Raw genomic sequence first — 13,920 nt, 5'->3', positions numbered from 1 at the left:
GTTGTGAATTAGGTACGATTTTTTTTTTCTTAGCAGTGTGTTGGACTAAGGATAGTAGTCTGGGTTAACTGCCATTGACACCATGCTTGTCCTGAGGTCTAGCAATCTCAGTTACTGTAAATTATATTTGTGTTATAATATAATGCTTCTTTAATGTCTGGCTATTTCACTGGGCATCTGTAATGGAAAGATAAGTACTTTTTTTTTTTTTTACATATACTAAACAGATTTTAGAACGGAATTTGTGGGGTTTTTCCCCTGTTTCTAGCAAAGCAACCTAATTAATGTATAGGATTAGTAGTGTTACTTGATGCTGGAATGTTTGTGTTAATTAGTTAGTCCTGATATGCTGCTGCGTTTCTTTTGTTTCAGGTTAAATGGAAACCACCCTTGGGAGCTGGATGCCTGCGTAGCCATTCTACCATATCAGTGAATTGCAATGAGTGGAGGAGGAGAGCAGCCAGATATCCTCAGTGTTGGAATCCTGGTCAAAGAAAGATGGAAAGTAGTGAGTATACATCAGGGAGAGAGAGGGGCGGGGTGGGGGGAGGGGCTGCATACATATGAGGGGGTAACTTTTGGTATCTTGATAAAACCATTTCATTAGGAAATAATACATATATTGCTTATATGCCTAAAGCAGTTATTTTTGGTTCTTTTCCTATGATTAGGTTCTGTTTATGCCCTAATTCTTATTCTTGCTTCTTATAGGAGTAAATTTTCCTAAACTCTGATCGGTACTATTTTTAAAAAAATTTATTTATTCATTTATTTTTGGCTGCGTTGGGTCTTTGTCACCGCAGGAGGGCTTTCTCTAGTTGCGGCGAGTGGGAGCTACTCTTCGTTGCGCTGCGCGGGCTTCTCATTGCAGTGGCTTGTCTTGTTGCAGAGCATGGGCTCTAGGTGCGCGTGCTTCAGTAGTTGTGGCACACAGGCTCAGTAGACGTGGCTCGCGGGCTCTAGAGTGCCGGCTCAGTAGTTGTGGCGCATGGGCTTAGTTGCTTCGCAGCATGTGGGATCTTCCCGGACCAGGGGTCAAACCCATGTCCCCTGCACTGGCAGGTGGATTCTTAACCACTGCACCACCAGGGAAGTCCTCTGATAGCTACTATTGAGTAAGGTAAATAAAAGTATACTTAGGGAAAGAACAGTTGAAAAAAAAATACAGTGCAGTGAACTGCCCTTTTTTATTTTTTAACATTTTATTAAGGAAAATTGTAAGTATACATTAAAATAGTGAGACTGTTATAAAGAACCTCGAGGTACTCATGCCCCAGCTTAAACAGTTATAGACTGATGGTCAATCTTGTTTCATCTCTTTAACCTCTCTCCCAGAAATTTTTTTTTTTGTGGTATGAGGGCCTCTCACTGTTGTGGCCTCCCATTGTGGAGCACAGGCTCAGCGGCCATGGCTCACGGGCCCAGCCGCTCCGCGGCGTGTGGGATCTTCCCGGACCGGGGCACGAATCCATGTCCCCTGCATCGGCAGGCTGACTCTCAACCACTGTGCCACCAGGGAAGCCCTCCCAGAATATTTTGAAGCAAATATTTTACCTTAGCATTTCTCTTTACGCACTTCAGTATATATCTCTAAAATATATACTTCTTCTTAAAATATAATATCATTATCACATCTAGAAAAGCAATCATTTCTTAATATCATTAGGTATCCTTCCAACTTTCACATTTTCCTAATTGTTTTGTAAATTATTTTTAACAGTTGAATCAACCAAATCCAAGTAAAGTCTGGATATTGCAGTTGGTTTACATCACTTAAGTTTTGTTTAACTTCTAGGTTCCTTTTTATCTCTTTTTTTCCTTACAGTTTATTTACTAACGAAACTAGGTTATTTGCCTGTAGAATTTTCCACAGTTTGGATTTTTTCTATTGCTTCCACGTGGTGTTAACATGTTTCTCTGTCTCATGTATTTTATGTAAACTGTTAGTTATTTAGAGAGGCTTGATGGATCTGACTTCAGGTTTGTTTATTGAATTAGGGGCATTCCTTTTTTCATAGAGGGTATTGTGAACTTTGGATGGGAGGCATATAATGTCTTATTGCCCATCATTTTTTGTGATGTTAGCACTACTGATTATCATTGTCTAGGTCTGTTAATTCATTAGGGATTGCAGACTGGTGATAGTCTATCATTCCTTCATTTATTAGTTGAAGTACATCTATGAAGAGAAATTTCCCATCATTAACTATCTGACTACCTTGAGATACGGTTTGACTAGGAATACAGGATAAATGCTTGATTCTTTTCTTAATTTACCAGTTTTCAAAATAATGAATTGGTTCCCTAGCATCTTCTACAAGTGACCAATGAAATTTTTAAAAATATAATTAAGAATTCATGGATTTAAGCATATTTAATGTGTTTCAGTCCACATCAGTTATCATTCTTATTGATGCGCAAATTGTCTCATTTGACTAAGGGGACATTCTTCAGGTTGTCTCCTGAGTGCTTTTAACATGATCCTAATAGTCTTTTGATGGCTTCCTTGCCCTAGACTTGGAATCTGCCATCTTTCCTCCTATGAAAGAAGCTATTTTTGTTTTGGATATATTTAAATATATTTTATGGCTACCCAGTCTTTAGTAACCAAAGTTTTGTTCCATTAGCAGGTTTAGCAAAACTATTTAATAGTTTCCTTAGTCTATCAACAGATTGGAAAAAGAAGATTCTTCTTTTAGAAATAAAAATTTTGGGCTTCCCTGGTGGTGCAGTGGTTGAGAGTCCACCTGCCGATGCAGGGGACACGGGTTCGTGCCCCGGTCCAGGAAGATCCCACATGCCGCGGAGTGTCTAGGCCCGTGAGCCATGGCCGCTGAGCCTGCGCGTCCAGAGCCTGTGCTTCGCAACGGAAGAGGCCACAACAGTGAGAGGCCCGCGTATTGCAAAAAAAATAAAAATAAAAATAAAAATTTTGTTTCTATGGTACAGTGTTTTACTGATTAGGCACATCAGTAGGCTTTGAAAATTTACTTGAGTAAATATAAGAAAAGAACCTTTTCATCATCATGGACTGGTGCAGGGAGATTCCAGCAATTGGTAATCTTTAATGTAAGTCAGGCATGAGTGTTGCTTTGGTGGGAGCTTTGTGTTAAGTGCTGTGGTAAAGGTTGGCTTTCGTCAGTAGACATATCAAAAGGTGACAAATGAAGCTACGTCTGGCTTAGTTGCTCTGTCCTGGTAATGAGAGCTAATAAATGTATGGAGCATGTCCCCCAAATTTGAGAGTCATAGTGGCATTTTTAATAAAAAATCATAGGCTCATTGTTAAGGATGGTGTTTTGGTTATCTACTGTTATATAACAAACTGCATCAAAACTTAGAGGCTTAAAACAGTCATTTATTTTGCTCACAGTCTTGTGGATTAGGAATTTAAGAAGAATTTGCCTGGGTGGTTTGTCTCGTAGCCATGTGGCACTAGCAGGTTTGGGGATTGGAATGTCCACTTCCAGATGGCTTCTTTGGTGCCTTGGGGTCCTTAGTTCCCTTACCCCCAAACTGGTGGCCCATTTTCTAGGACCTCTCTACCGGGCTATGGCTTCTCAGGATGGACACACTTTTTACATGGTGGCTGGCTCTTGAGAGTGTTCGGTTGGTTAAAGTAGTCACAGGATCCACCCAGGTTTAAGAGGGTGGGGAAATGGACTGTGCCTCTTGATGGGGGAGTGGCGGGGTCACAGAAGAGCAAAAAGGATGGGCACTATTTTGTGGCCATCTTTAGAAAATACAGTCTGCCACAATCTTACCTCTATTCTATCCCTAGTCTGCATATCACCATCGTACTAAATTACCTCTGTCTCTTTGCCATATAAACATTGGTGATGTCTTAGGGTTTTGTTAAGCTCAATAAAAAAAAAATTCATGCTCTATTATTGTTCAAATGATTTTATAGGAATAGACCAAGGAGCAAAATCATTTATTTCAGCTTAGAATTTTTGTTCTGTTGTTTGGTAAGGTTCTTTGTGAGGTAAAAACATGAAGCCACCTCGCATCAGAGTCCATAATTAGAAAGATGTCACTTTGGTACTGTTTATGACTTTTTAGAGTTACACAGTCTTTGTTTAATGGACAAAATATAAATAATCATAAGATTATTATGATTGGGCCCCAGTCAGGGCCCAAAAAAGAGAATTTATTTAACTGAAATTAAGTTCTGGAACTTTTTTTAGTCCCAAACTCATATCAGAGTTTCTCGTGGTATCTCTTCCTATCACCAAACCAGAATAAGGAAGGATTGTGGCTCATGTATACAAAGCAGTAAATAGTTATTTAGCAATAATTATATAGTTACCACTTTGCCAAATGCTATGGGGGAAATAAAAAATAGAAGGAGTGGCCCTCTCTTTGAAGATTAGTTTCATTGTAGGGGGATAGGGCATTGACAATGAACAGTTAAACAGTATGAGTTGAAACACTGTATAGTGTATTAATACAGGTGATACCTGAGGTATTTATAGTAAAATGATTAATTAAATGATTAAGCACATAATTCCTATAGAAATTTGGAAGAGATAAAGGAATCAACCTAGATGCAGAAATCAGTACAGACCGTGTGGGGAAAGAAGTAGGAATTGAGGTGAGGCCTCTGGGGTGGTTAAGATTTAGGACCCTGTGCCTCCAGTGATGACTTCCTACATTATATCACATCCTAGCTGCTTGATAACGTGCTAAGGAGAAGACTGAGTTTCAGGAATTGGAAGAAGGCTAATGTTATGCTGTATCTAGATTGAAGTATATCACCTCCCCCCTCCTACCCCAGTTTCTCACTGCTCTACAGTTCCAGTTGTCACTAGCTCTTCAGAACTTGCTTTTATTTTATTTTATTATTTTTTTTCAACTTTTTATTTTACATTGGAGTGTAGTTAATTAACATAGAACTTGCTTTTAATACTCAAAGATCCCGATATTCCTCAGTTAAGCTAACACATTTTATTAGGGAGAATATTAAGTATTTGATGAAAGTATTTATTTATTTATTTATTTATTTATCTATCTATCTATCTATCTGTCCCACGTGGCTTGCAGGATCTTAGTTCCCCAACCAGGGATTGAACCCCGGGCCACGGCAATGAAAGCACCAGCCCCCAACCACTGGACTACCAGGGAATTCCCTGATGAAAATATTTAATTTGGTTAGAGTTTACTATTATTTGAGCGTATGGATATATAGTGAACACTGGGATAGTTTAGAACAGAAGCTGTTCTGTGGAGCCTGTTCAGTGCCTCAGAAAGGAGGGTAAATGGTGCTGAGAGGGCTGAGCTCTGGCTGCCCCTGTCCCTTCTCCAACCTCCCCACATACATATCTCAATCAGGTTCCAGATAAGATTTCAGTTGGCAGAAAGATTTTTTTTTTTTTATTTTGTGGTACGTGGGCCTCTCACTGCTGTGGCCTCTGCCGCTGCGGAGCACAGGCTCCGGACGCGCAGGCTTAGCGACCATGACTCACGGGCCCAGCAGCTCTGCGGCATGTGGGATCTTCCCGGACTGGGTCACGAACCCACGTCCCCTGCATCGGCAGGCGGACCCCCAAGCACAGCGCCACCAGGGAAGCCCCGGCAGAAAGATCTTATGGATTTAAAGTCTTCAAATGATTGCCTTAGAATTAGAATAAATAGGGTTGTTGAGGGGTATTTGTGGGAAGTGAACTTTCAGATATTGTGTCTTTTATGATACTTCTGATGCTGGCTGTAGGCCAGATTTTAAAATTGTTTGTGGCTGAAATAAATTCAGTACTTTTTGTGGACAAAACTGTGAGAAAAGATTTTGATGTTATTTCTAGGTATTTGTTCTTGGCATATGCCTAGTTAACAATATTGAGATCTTTTATCATAAAATAGGGACGGGCTTCCCTGGTGGCGCAGTGGTTGAGAGTCCGCCTGCCGATGCTAGGGGCGCGGGTTCGTGCCCCGATCCGGGAGAATCCCGCATGCTGCGGAGCGGCTGGGCCCGTGAGCCATGGCCGCTGGGCCTGTGCGTCCGGAGCCTGTGCTCCGCAACGGGAGAGGCCATGACAGTGGGAGGCCCGCGTACCACCAAAAAAAAAAAAAAAAGAAATAAAATAAAATAAAATAGGGATAGGCAAATTATATATTATTTTCTAAATGTAAGAGATGAATTAGTTTCTAATTAGAATCTTCTAGTAATTTTGTGTGTGTGTGTTCTTATTTTATTTCCCATGCAGTTGAGGAAGATTGGGGGTGGGGGCTTTGGAGAAATTTACGATGCCTTGGACATGCTTACCAGGGAAAATGTTGCACTGAAGGTGGAATCAGCTCAACAACCAAAACAAGTTCTGAAAATGGAGGTTGCTGTATTGAAAAAACTACAAGGTAAGCTGCTTGTATGATATACCAAGCAGTTTATAATTTATTGTTACCTTTGTGAACCTCAATTACATTCTCTATCAATTGAATATTCTGGTGTCAGCTTGGTTTAAACATGCTGAACGTTTTTCTCTTGGAAATTTTATCACTAGCAGTTGTAGAAATACTGATTGCTTAGAGTAATTGGACTTTGGGAATTCCTTTTCATGGTGAGCAAGGATGAGAGAGAGTGAATAACCTGAAACATTCTGCTTTAGAAAGTGTTTTCATGTCTGTTATGGTAAAACTTGCCTTTTTTAAAACAATAGCCAAACATGAACACCTCTGAGTTGTTTCTACTTATGGTTTTGGATGTTAAACATGCTTTAATCCCATTAAGGAAGCTGCCTTCAAATCACACTGAAGGATGGATTAAAAATAATAGTATTTGTTATATGTTGATTTCATTAGCTTCAGTTTCATCGAATAACTCTTTCTGGCCCTGTCATCATTTTTGAGGTCCATTTTACGACTTGGATCCCTATTGTTTTACCACAAGCATAAATAACTTTTTTTCCGACTTCAGTCAAGTGATTAAAACCCTGAACACATGGCTAGTTTGATTCATCTTTGTATTTTCAGTTTATGACATAATCTGGTATTACTGATATTTAACTGTTTTACCTGAATCAAAATTAAATAGGGGTGATTAGCACATTAAATGATCTTGTTAAGCTCTAGAAGGTTTGATATTGCTATGGGACATTCATTAGCATCTAAAGGAATTTAGTACTAACAGAGAGAGCAAAGGAAGTTGCTATAATTGGTAGAAATAACTGTAGTTGGTAGAAATAGCAAGGCCAAAATGCTGTGTATACTCTGGTTTCTCTTCAGATTGAATAAATCTTTTGCCTTTTACTAAAAAAAAAAATGCTTTGTAGCTTAGGACTCTCAAATTCACGGCTTTGTAGTCTCTAGGGTGAATGTGCTGTCTTTGTGAACCACTGATGTGATGATGTCTGGAATTCTAGTAAATTAGTTTCTGTTAAGTTAATGAAGTGTGTATTATGTATTCTGGCAACATCTATTCTTTTAATCATTGCTCTTTGCCTTAAGCTTTCTCATTGTCTGAGTTTCTCTACTAGTTGGCTCATTTCATTAGAGCATGATGCTAATAAAATTATAGCTCTGTTTAATAGTTACTTTTAGCCTAAACTTAGCTTTCCTAAAACATGGAAAATCAGGAAGACAGTGGATAGATCAGCACCCATTGTCGCTACTAGAAAAATTGGATGACTGGAGAAGAAAGGATAGAGAAAAGGATGGTGTTCTCTTTTTCTCACCTTTTCTGCTTTTTCCCTATTTCTTTCGAGCTGTTTCCAGCTCAGTGACGTAGGGGCCACAAACAGGTGCAGCTGGAGCTACCTCTTCGTGGTTTGCACGGATCCCAAGAGATCTGTTTTACTTTCAGCTAAGTCCATAAAGGGTATGTCAACATCAGCTTGGCTTGGACGGTGCTGCTTCACCTGTCTTTCTCCTACTTGGTCCTGAGGAGATGCTTCCAGATGAGGCAGGATACAGCTTTGTAGCCCTTTCAGTAAGTTCTCCTGCCTATTTTGGCCATGGTTTACTTAGCATTGTATGTGATAAAGCTTGAAGAACAGTTTAGTACCTTTTAATGGGTGAATTAGAGATCCTTGGATGTTGAGTCTCTCCTTTACTTCTTATTTTATCTTTCGTACTATTACCTAAAATGTTTTTCTTTCTTGCTTATAACCACGTGACATCCTATTCCTCAGGACCCTTCACTTTCCAAAATAAGTAGATTTTTAATCTTTTGGTCTGTATTTCAGTGGACAGCCCTTGACTTTTTTTTCTTGGCTTTCTGACTGTGCCTTCTGCATACTTATGCCTCACAATTTCTTTTTGTTGAAGGTGCTTTGGAATCTGTACCCTTTGAGAACATTTTTATGGGGCTGAGCTGCTTGCTTCTGCCTGCTTGTTGGCATAATGATTTTCTTACTCAGTGACCCCAATAAAAAGGCTAAATGTGCAAGGAAAAGGTATATAACCAGAGGCTAGCCCTTTATAGGATTGGTTGGTTTAAAGTTGATGTTCAGTTTTTGATAACTGGTATAGGAGTTGTTTCTTTTGTTTCTTTGGGTTTTTTTGGTTGTTTTTTTTTTGTGGTACGTGGGCCTCTCACCGTGTGGCCTCTCCCTTTGCGGAGCACAGGCTCCGGATGCGCAGGCTTAGCGGGCATGGCTCACGGGCCCAGCCGCTCCGCGGCATGTGGGATCTTCCCGGACTGGGGCACGAACCCGTGTCCCCTGCATCGGCAGGTGGACTCTCAACCACTGCGCCACCAGGGAAGCCCTGTTTCTTTGTTTTTTTATGATGAGTTTAGCCTGAACCCTAAGTTTTGTTTCTTTTAAAAATCAATCCCCCTATTCAAAATTCTCATAATGTCTTTTCCTGGATTCCTTCAGTTCTGAGTTTTCTCCCAGTCTTTCCTGTACTTAACAATCCTAGATTTCCTCAGCTCGTGCATAACTCTCATAGTAGTATGTTCCTTTCTCACTGGCCCTAAAGTGCAAAGGCCTTAGCATTTTACCTCATCTTTCCTTCTGAATGACCTTCCCCACGCTACTATAGCAGATAACTCTTTTCAAAGCTCTCTGAAATATTCTGGATATATATCCTACAATTCTCTATTGAATCAAACTAAACTCCTGAATTATACTTGGGTTTTACAAATGAGTCTGAATGTTTTAGTCACTGCTCAACTAGACCACTTGTCTATAGGCCTCTTAGGTAGTACTTCTATACTCAGTTATTCTCTGAAGTTTCCTTATTAAATGGAACTGTAAAACTTATTAAGCTTTTCCTTTTATTAACATCATTGTTCAGAGCTACATCTCTATAAAACCATTTATTTGTGTTTCTTTGCTCAATTTATGACTATACTATCTTCAAACCTTTGTTTTAAATTTATTTGCTTTGACACTGTGCAAAGTGTTACTGCCTCCTTACTCTGTTAGATTCTTTTTTCTCTCTTCTCTCCCATCTTAATAAATATTTTATAGTGACATTCTACCTATCTTTACTTCTCCATTTTTATGGTCTCTTGAACTCTATCTCACTGCAGCACTCTTTTTTTTTCATTTTAATAAATAAGTTTTATTTGCAGTGCTGGTATAAGAGGGAAGAAAAACTCTTTTGTCCTGTGATTCCAAATCTGATCGCTAGTAATTCTGCAGTACCTACCATCAATACTTTTTAAAAAGATAGATTTCCTTTCCAATCTTAACAAAATTTTATACATGTCTAGAATCCTGCAGTGAGACAGGAAAATCTTAAATTTGTTTTTTTCCCCTAATTTTTTATTATGAAAAATCTTAAATATACACAAAAATAGAATTGTATAATGAACATTCATGTACCCGTTACTCAGCTTTGGTAAGTATCAGTGTTTGGCCAGGCTTGTTGCATCTATGTACTACATTTTTTCCCAGCTCGCTGATGTATTTCAAAAGACATCCTAGGCATCATATCATCTGTAAATACTTCAGTATGGGTCTTTATCTAATAGATAAGGTCTCCCTTTATATTTTTTAATGAAAATATTCTTTATTTCAGAGTTATGAATTACAGGCCAGTAGGAAATCTGTTGGGTTGAGGTTGGGGCACGGGTGTTTGGAAATATATCAAAAATTGACAGACATTACTTTGCCTGTAAGAGCTTTGTTGATGATTGATGATTTTGTGAATCCATTAAATTTTATCTATTGGAACATAGAAACTTATTCCCTAACAAGAAAAAAAAATGATATGAGAAGTAGCTTATGTTAAACATTACGAAAATTTGGGGAAATCTGCATTATTGAGAAAGTGAAATAATAACACTATGGAAACTCTTCAGGTAACCAGTTTTAAGAATGTATTGGAGAATCTCATTGGAGAGGAAGCCCATGTTCCAGTGTTTCTTTTTTTTAATTAATAGACTTTACTTTTTGGAACTGGTTTAGGTTTACAGAAAAAATGAGCAGAAAATGCAGAGTCCCCATCTACAATTTCCTCTATTAATAACATCTTGCATTAGTGTAGTACATTTGTTACAATTGGTGAACCAGTATTGATACATTATTATTAACTAAAGTCCATAATTTACATTAGGGGACTCCTTTATTAATAACATAAACACTATAGTCTAAAACACCTAAGGAAATTAAGTTATTTCTCAGTACCATATAAAATCTAGCAGCCAGTATTTAATTTCTCCCGCTATCTCAAAAATATCCTTTTACCATTGAGTTGTTCAAATCAAGGTTCATGTCACATGGTAGGGACATTGCATTTGGTTGACATCTCTCTTAAGTCTCTCTTAATATGTAAGAGTTCCCCCTTCCCTACTTTTTTTTTTTTTAAATTTTGGCCTTGCCATTTATTTGTTGAGAAATGAAGTTCTTAGTTTGATAGAATAGTCCACATTCTGGATTTCATTGATCACATCCTTGTAGTGTTGTTTAACGTGTTCCTCTATCCTCCACATTTCCTGTGAACTTGTAGTTAGACCTAGAGGCTTTTTAAAAAAATAAATTTATTTATTTATTTATTTTTGGCTGCGCTGGGTCTTCATTGCTGCGTGCGGGCTTTCTCTAGTTGTGGCAAGTAGGGGCTACTCTTCGTTGCGCTGCGCAAGCTTCTCACTGAGGTGGCTTCTCTTGTTGCAGAGCATGGGCTCTACGCAGGTGGGCTTCAATAGTTGTGGCACGCGGGCTGAGAAATTGTGGCTCACGGGCTCTAGAGCACAGGCTCCGTAGTTGTGGTGCATGGGCTTAGTTGCTCCGCGGCATGTGGGATCTTCCCAGACCAGGGCGCGAACCCTTGTCCCCTGCATTGGCAGGTGGATTCTTAAGCACTGCACCACCAGGGAAGTCCCCGCATGTGCTTTTTGAATTATGGTTTTCTCTGGGATATGCCCAGTAGTGGGATTGCTGGGTCATATGGTAATTCTATTTTTAGGTTTTTAAGGAACGTCCATGCTGTTCTCCATAGTGGCTGTATCAATTTACATTCCCACCAACAGTGCAAGAGGGTTCCCTTTTCTCCACACCCTCTCCAGCATTTGTTGTTTGTAGATTTTCTGATGATACCCATTCTAACCGGTGTGAGGTGATACCTCATTGTAGTTTTGATTTGCATTTATCTAACCATTAGTGATGTTGAGCACCTTTTCATGTGCTTCTTGGCCATCTGTACGTGTTCTTTGGAGAAATGTCTATTTAGGTGTTCTCCCCATTTTTGGATTGGGTTGTTTGTTTTTTTAATATGGAGCTGCATATGCTGTTTATATATTTTGTCTGTTGATTCATTTGCAAATATTTTCTCCCATTCTGAGGGTTGTCTTTTCGTCTTGTTTATGGTTTCCTTTGCTGTGCAAAAGCCTTGAAGTTTCATTAGGTCCTATTTGTTTATTTTTGTTTATATTTCCATTACTCTGGGAGATGGATCAAAAAATATCTTGCTGTGGCTTATGGCAAAGAGTGTTCTTCCTATGTTTTCCTCTAAGAATTTTATAGTGCCCGGTCTTACATGTAGGTCTCTAATCCATTTTGAGTTTATTTTTGTGTATGGTATTAGGGAGTGTTCTAATTTCATTCTTTTACATGTAGCTGTCCCGTTTTCACAGCACCACTTATTGAAGAGACTGTCTTTTCTCCATTGTATATCCTTGTGTCCTTTGTCATAGGTTAGTTGACCATAGGTGCGTGGGTTTATCTCTGGGCTTTCTCTCCTGTTCCATTGATCAATATTTCTGGTTTTGTGCCAGTACCATATTGTCTTGATTACTGTAGCTTTGTAGTCTAGTCTGAAGTCAGGGAGTCTGATTCCTCCAGCTCCGTATTTTTCCCTCAAGAATGCTTTGGTTATTCAGGGTCTTTTGTGTCTCCATACAAATTTTAAGGTTTTTTGTTCTAGTTCTGTAAAAAATGCCATTGGTAATTTGATCGGGATTGTATTGAATCTGTAGATTGCTTTGGGTAATATAGTCATTTTCACAATATTGATTGTTCCAATCAAAGAACATGGTATGTCACTCCATCTGTTGGTATCATCTTTAATTTCTTTCATCAGTGTCTTATAGTTTTCTTCATACAGGTCTTTTGTCTCCCTACGTAAGTTTATTCCTAGGTATTTTATTCTTTTTCTTGCAATGGTAAATGGGAGTGTTTCCTTAATTTCTCTTTCAGATTTTTCATCATTAGTGTATAGGAATGCAAGAGATTTCTGTTCATTAATTTTGTATCCTCCAACTTTACCAAATTCTTTGATTAGCTCTAGTAGTTTTCTGATGGCATCTGTAGGTTTCTTTATGTGTAGTATCATGTCATCTGCAAACAGTGCCAGTTTTACTTCTTTTCCAATTTGTATTCCTTTTATTTCTTTTTCTTCTCTGATTGCTGTGGCTAGGACTTCCAAAACTATGTTAAATAATAGTGGTGAGAGTGGACATCCTTGTCTCATTCCTGATCTTAGAGGAAATGCTTTCAGTTTTTCACCATTGAGAATGATGTTTGCAGTGGGTTTGTCATATATGGCCTTTATTATGTTGAGGTAGGTTCCCTCTGTGCCCACTTTCTGGAGAGTTTTTATCATAAATGGGTGTTGAATTTTGTCAAAAGCTTTTTCTGCATCTATTGAGATCATCATATGGTTTTTCTTCTTCAGTTTGTTAATATGGTGTAGTACATTGATTGATTTCCATATATTGAACAATCCTTGCATCCCTGGGATAAAACCCACTTGATCATGGTGTATGATCCTTTTAATGTGTTGTTGGATTCTGTTTGCTAGTATTTTGTTGAGGATTTTTGCATCTATATTCATCAGTGATATTGGTCTGTAATTTTTTTTTTGTAGTATGTTTGTCTGCTATCTTTTGGTATCAGGGTGATGGTGGCCTCATAGAATGAGTTTGGGGGTTTTACTTCCTCTGCAATTTTTTGGAAGAGTTTGAGAAGGATGGGTGTTAGCTCTTCTCTAAATGTTTATTAGAATTCACCTGTGAAGCCGTCTGGTCCTGGATTTTTGTTTGTTGGAAGATTTTTTTTTTTTCGATACACGGGGCCTCTCACTGTTGTGGCCTCTCCCTTTGCGGAGCACAGGCTCCGGACGTGCAGGCTCAGCGGCTGTGGCTCACGGGCCCTGCTGCTCTGCGGCATGTGGGATCTTCCCGGACTGGGGCACAAACCCGTGTCCCCTGCATCGGCAGGCGGACTCTCAACCACTGCTCCACCAGGGAAACCCTGTTGGAAGATTTTTAATCACAGTTTCAATTTCATAACTTGTGATTGGTCTGTTCATATTTTCTGTTTCTTCCTGGTTCAGTCTTGGAAAGTTATACCTTTCTAAGAATTTGTCCATTTCTTCCAGGTTGTCCATTTTATTGTCACAGAGTTGCTTGTAGTAGTCTCTTAGGATGCTTTGTATTTCTGTGGTGTCTGTTGCACCTTCTCCTTTTTCATTTCTAATTTTATTGATTTGAGTCCTCTCCCTCTTTTTCTCCATGAGTCTGGCTAATGGTTTATCAATTTT

General features: G+C 38.9%; 1 protein-coding gene across 4 annotated transcripts in view; it reads left to right on the top strand.

Moving 5' to 3' along the window:
* Positions 1-13,920, top strand: part of TTBK2 (tau tubulin kinase 2) — a 161,790-nt gene that overhangs the window by 42,928 nt on the left and 104,942 nt on the right. The window contains exons 2-3 of one of the 4 annotated variants that reach the window (XM_060096699.1): positions 373-508; positions 6,201-6,348. In XM_060096699.1, coding sequence (XP_059952682.1) covers positions 440-508; positions 6,201-6,348 — 217 coding nt within the window. In that variant the 5' untranslated portion in view covers positions 373-439. Of the gene's footprint in view, positions 1-372; positions 509-6,200; positions 6,349-7,862; positions 7,919-13,920 lie in introns of those variants that run through there. The other 3 variants (XM_060096700.1, XM_060096702.1, XM_060096703.1) reach the window with 3 other exon arrangements.

Source organism: Mesoplodon densirostris, chromosome 4, assembly GCF_025265405.1.
Source record: "Mesoplodon densirostris isolate mMesDen1 chromosome 4, mMesDen1 primary haplotype, whole genome shotgun sequence".
NCBI lineage: Eukaryota > Metazoa > Chordata > Mammalia > Artiodactyla > Ziphiidae > Mesoplodon > Mesoplodon densirostris.
Note: the sequence above shows the minus strand (reverse complement) of the source record. Positions and strands in the feature narration are given on the sequence as shown.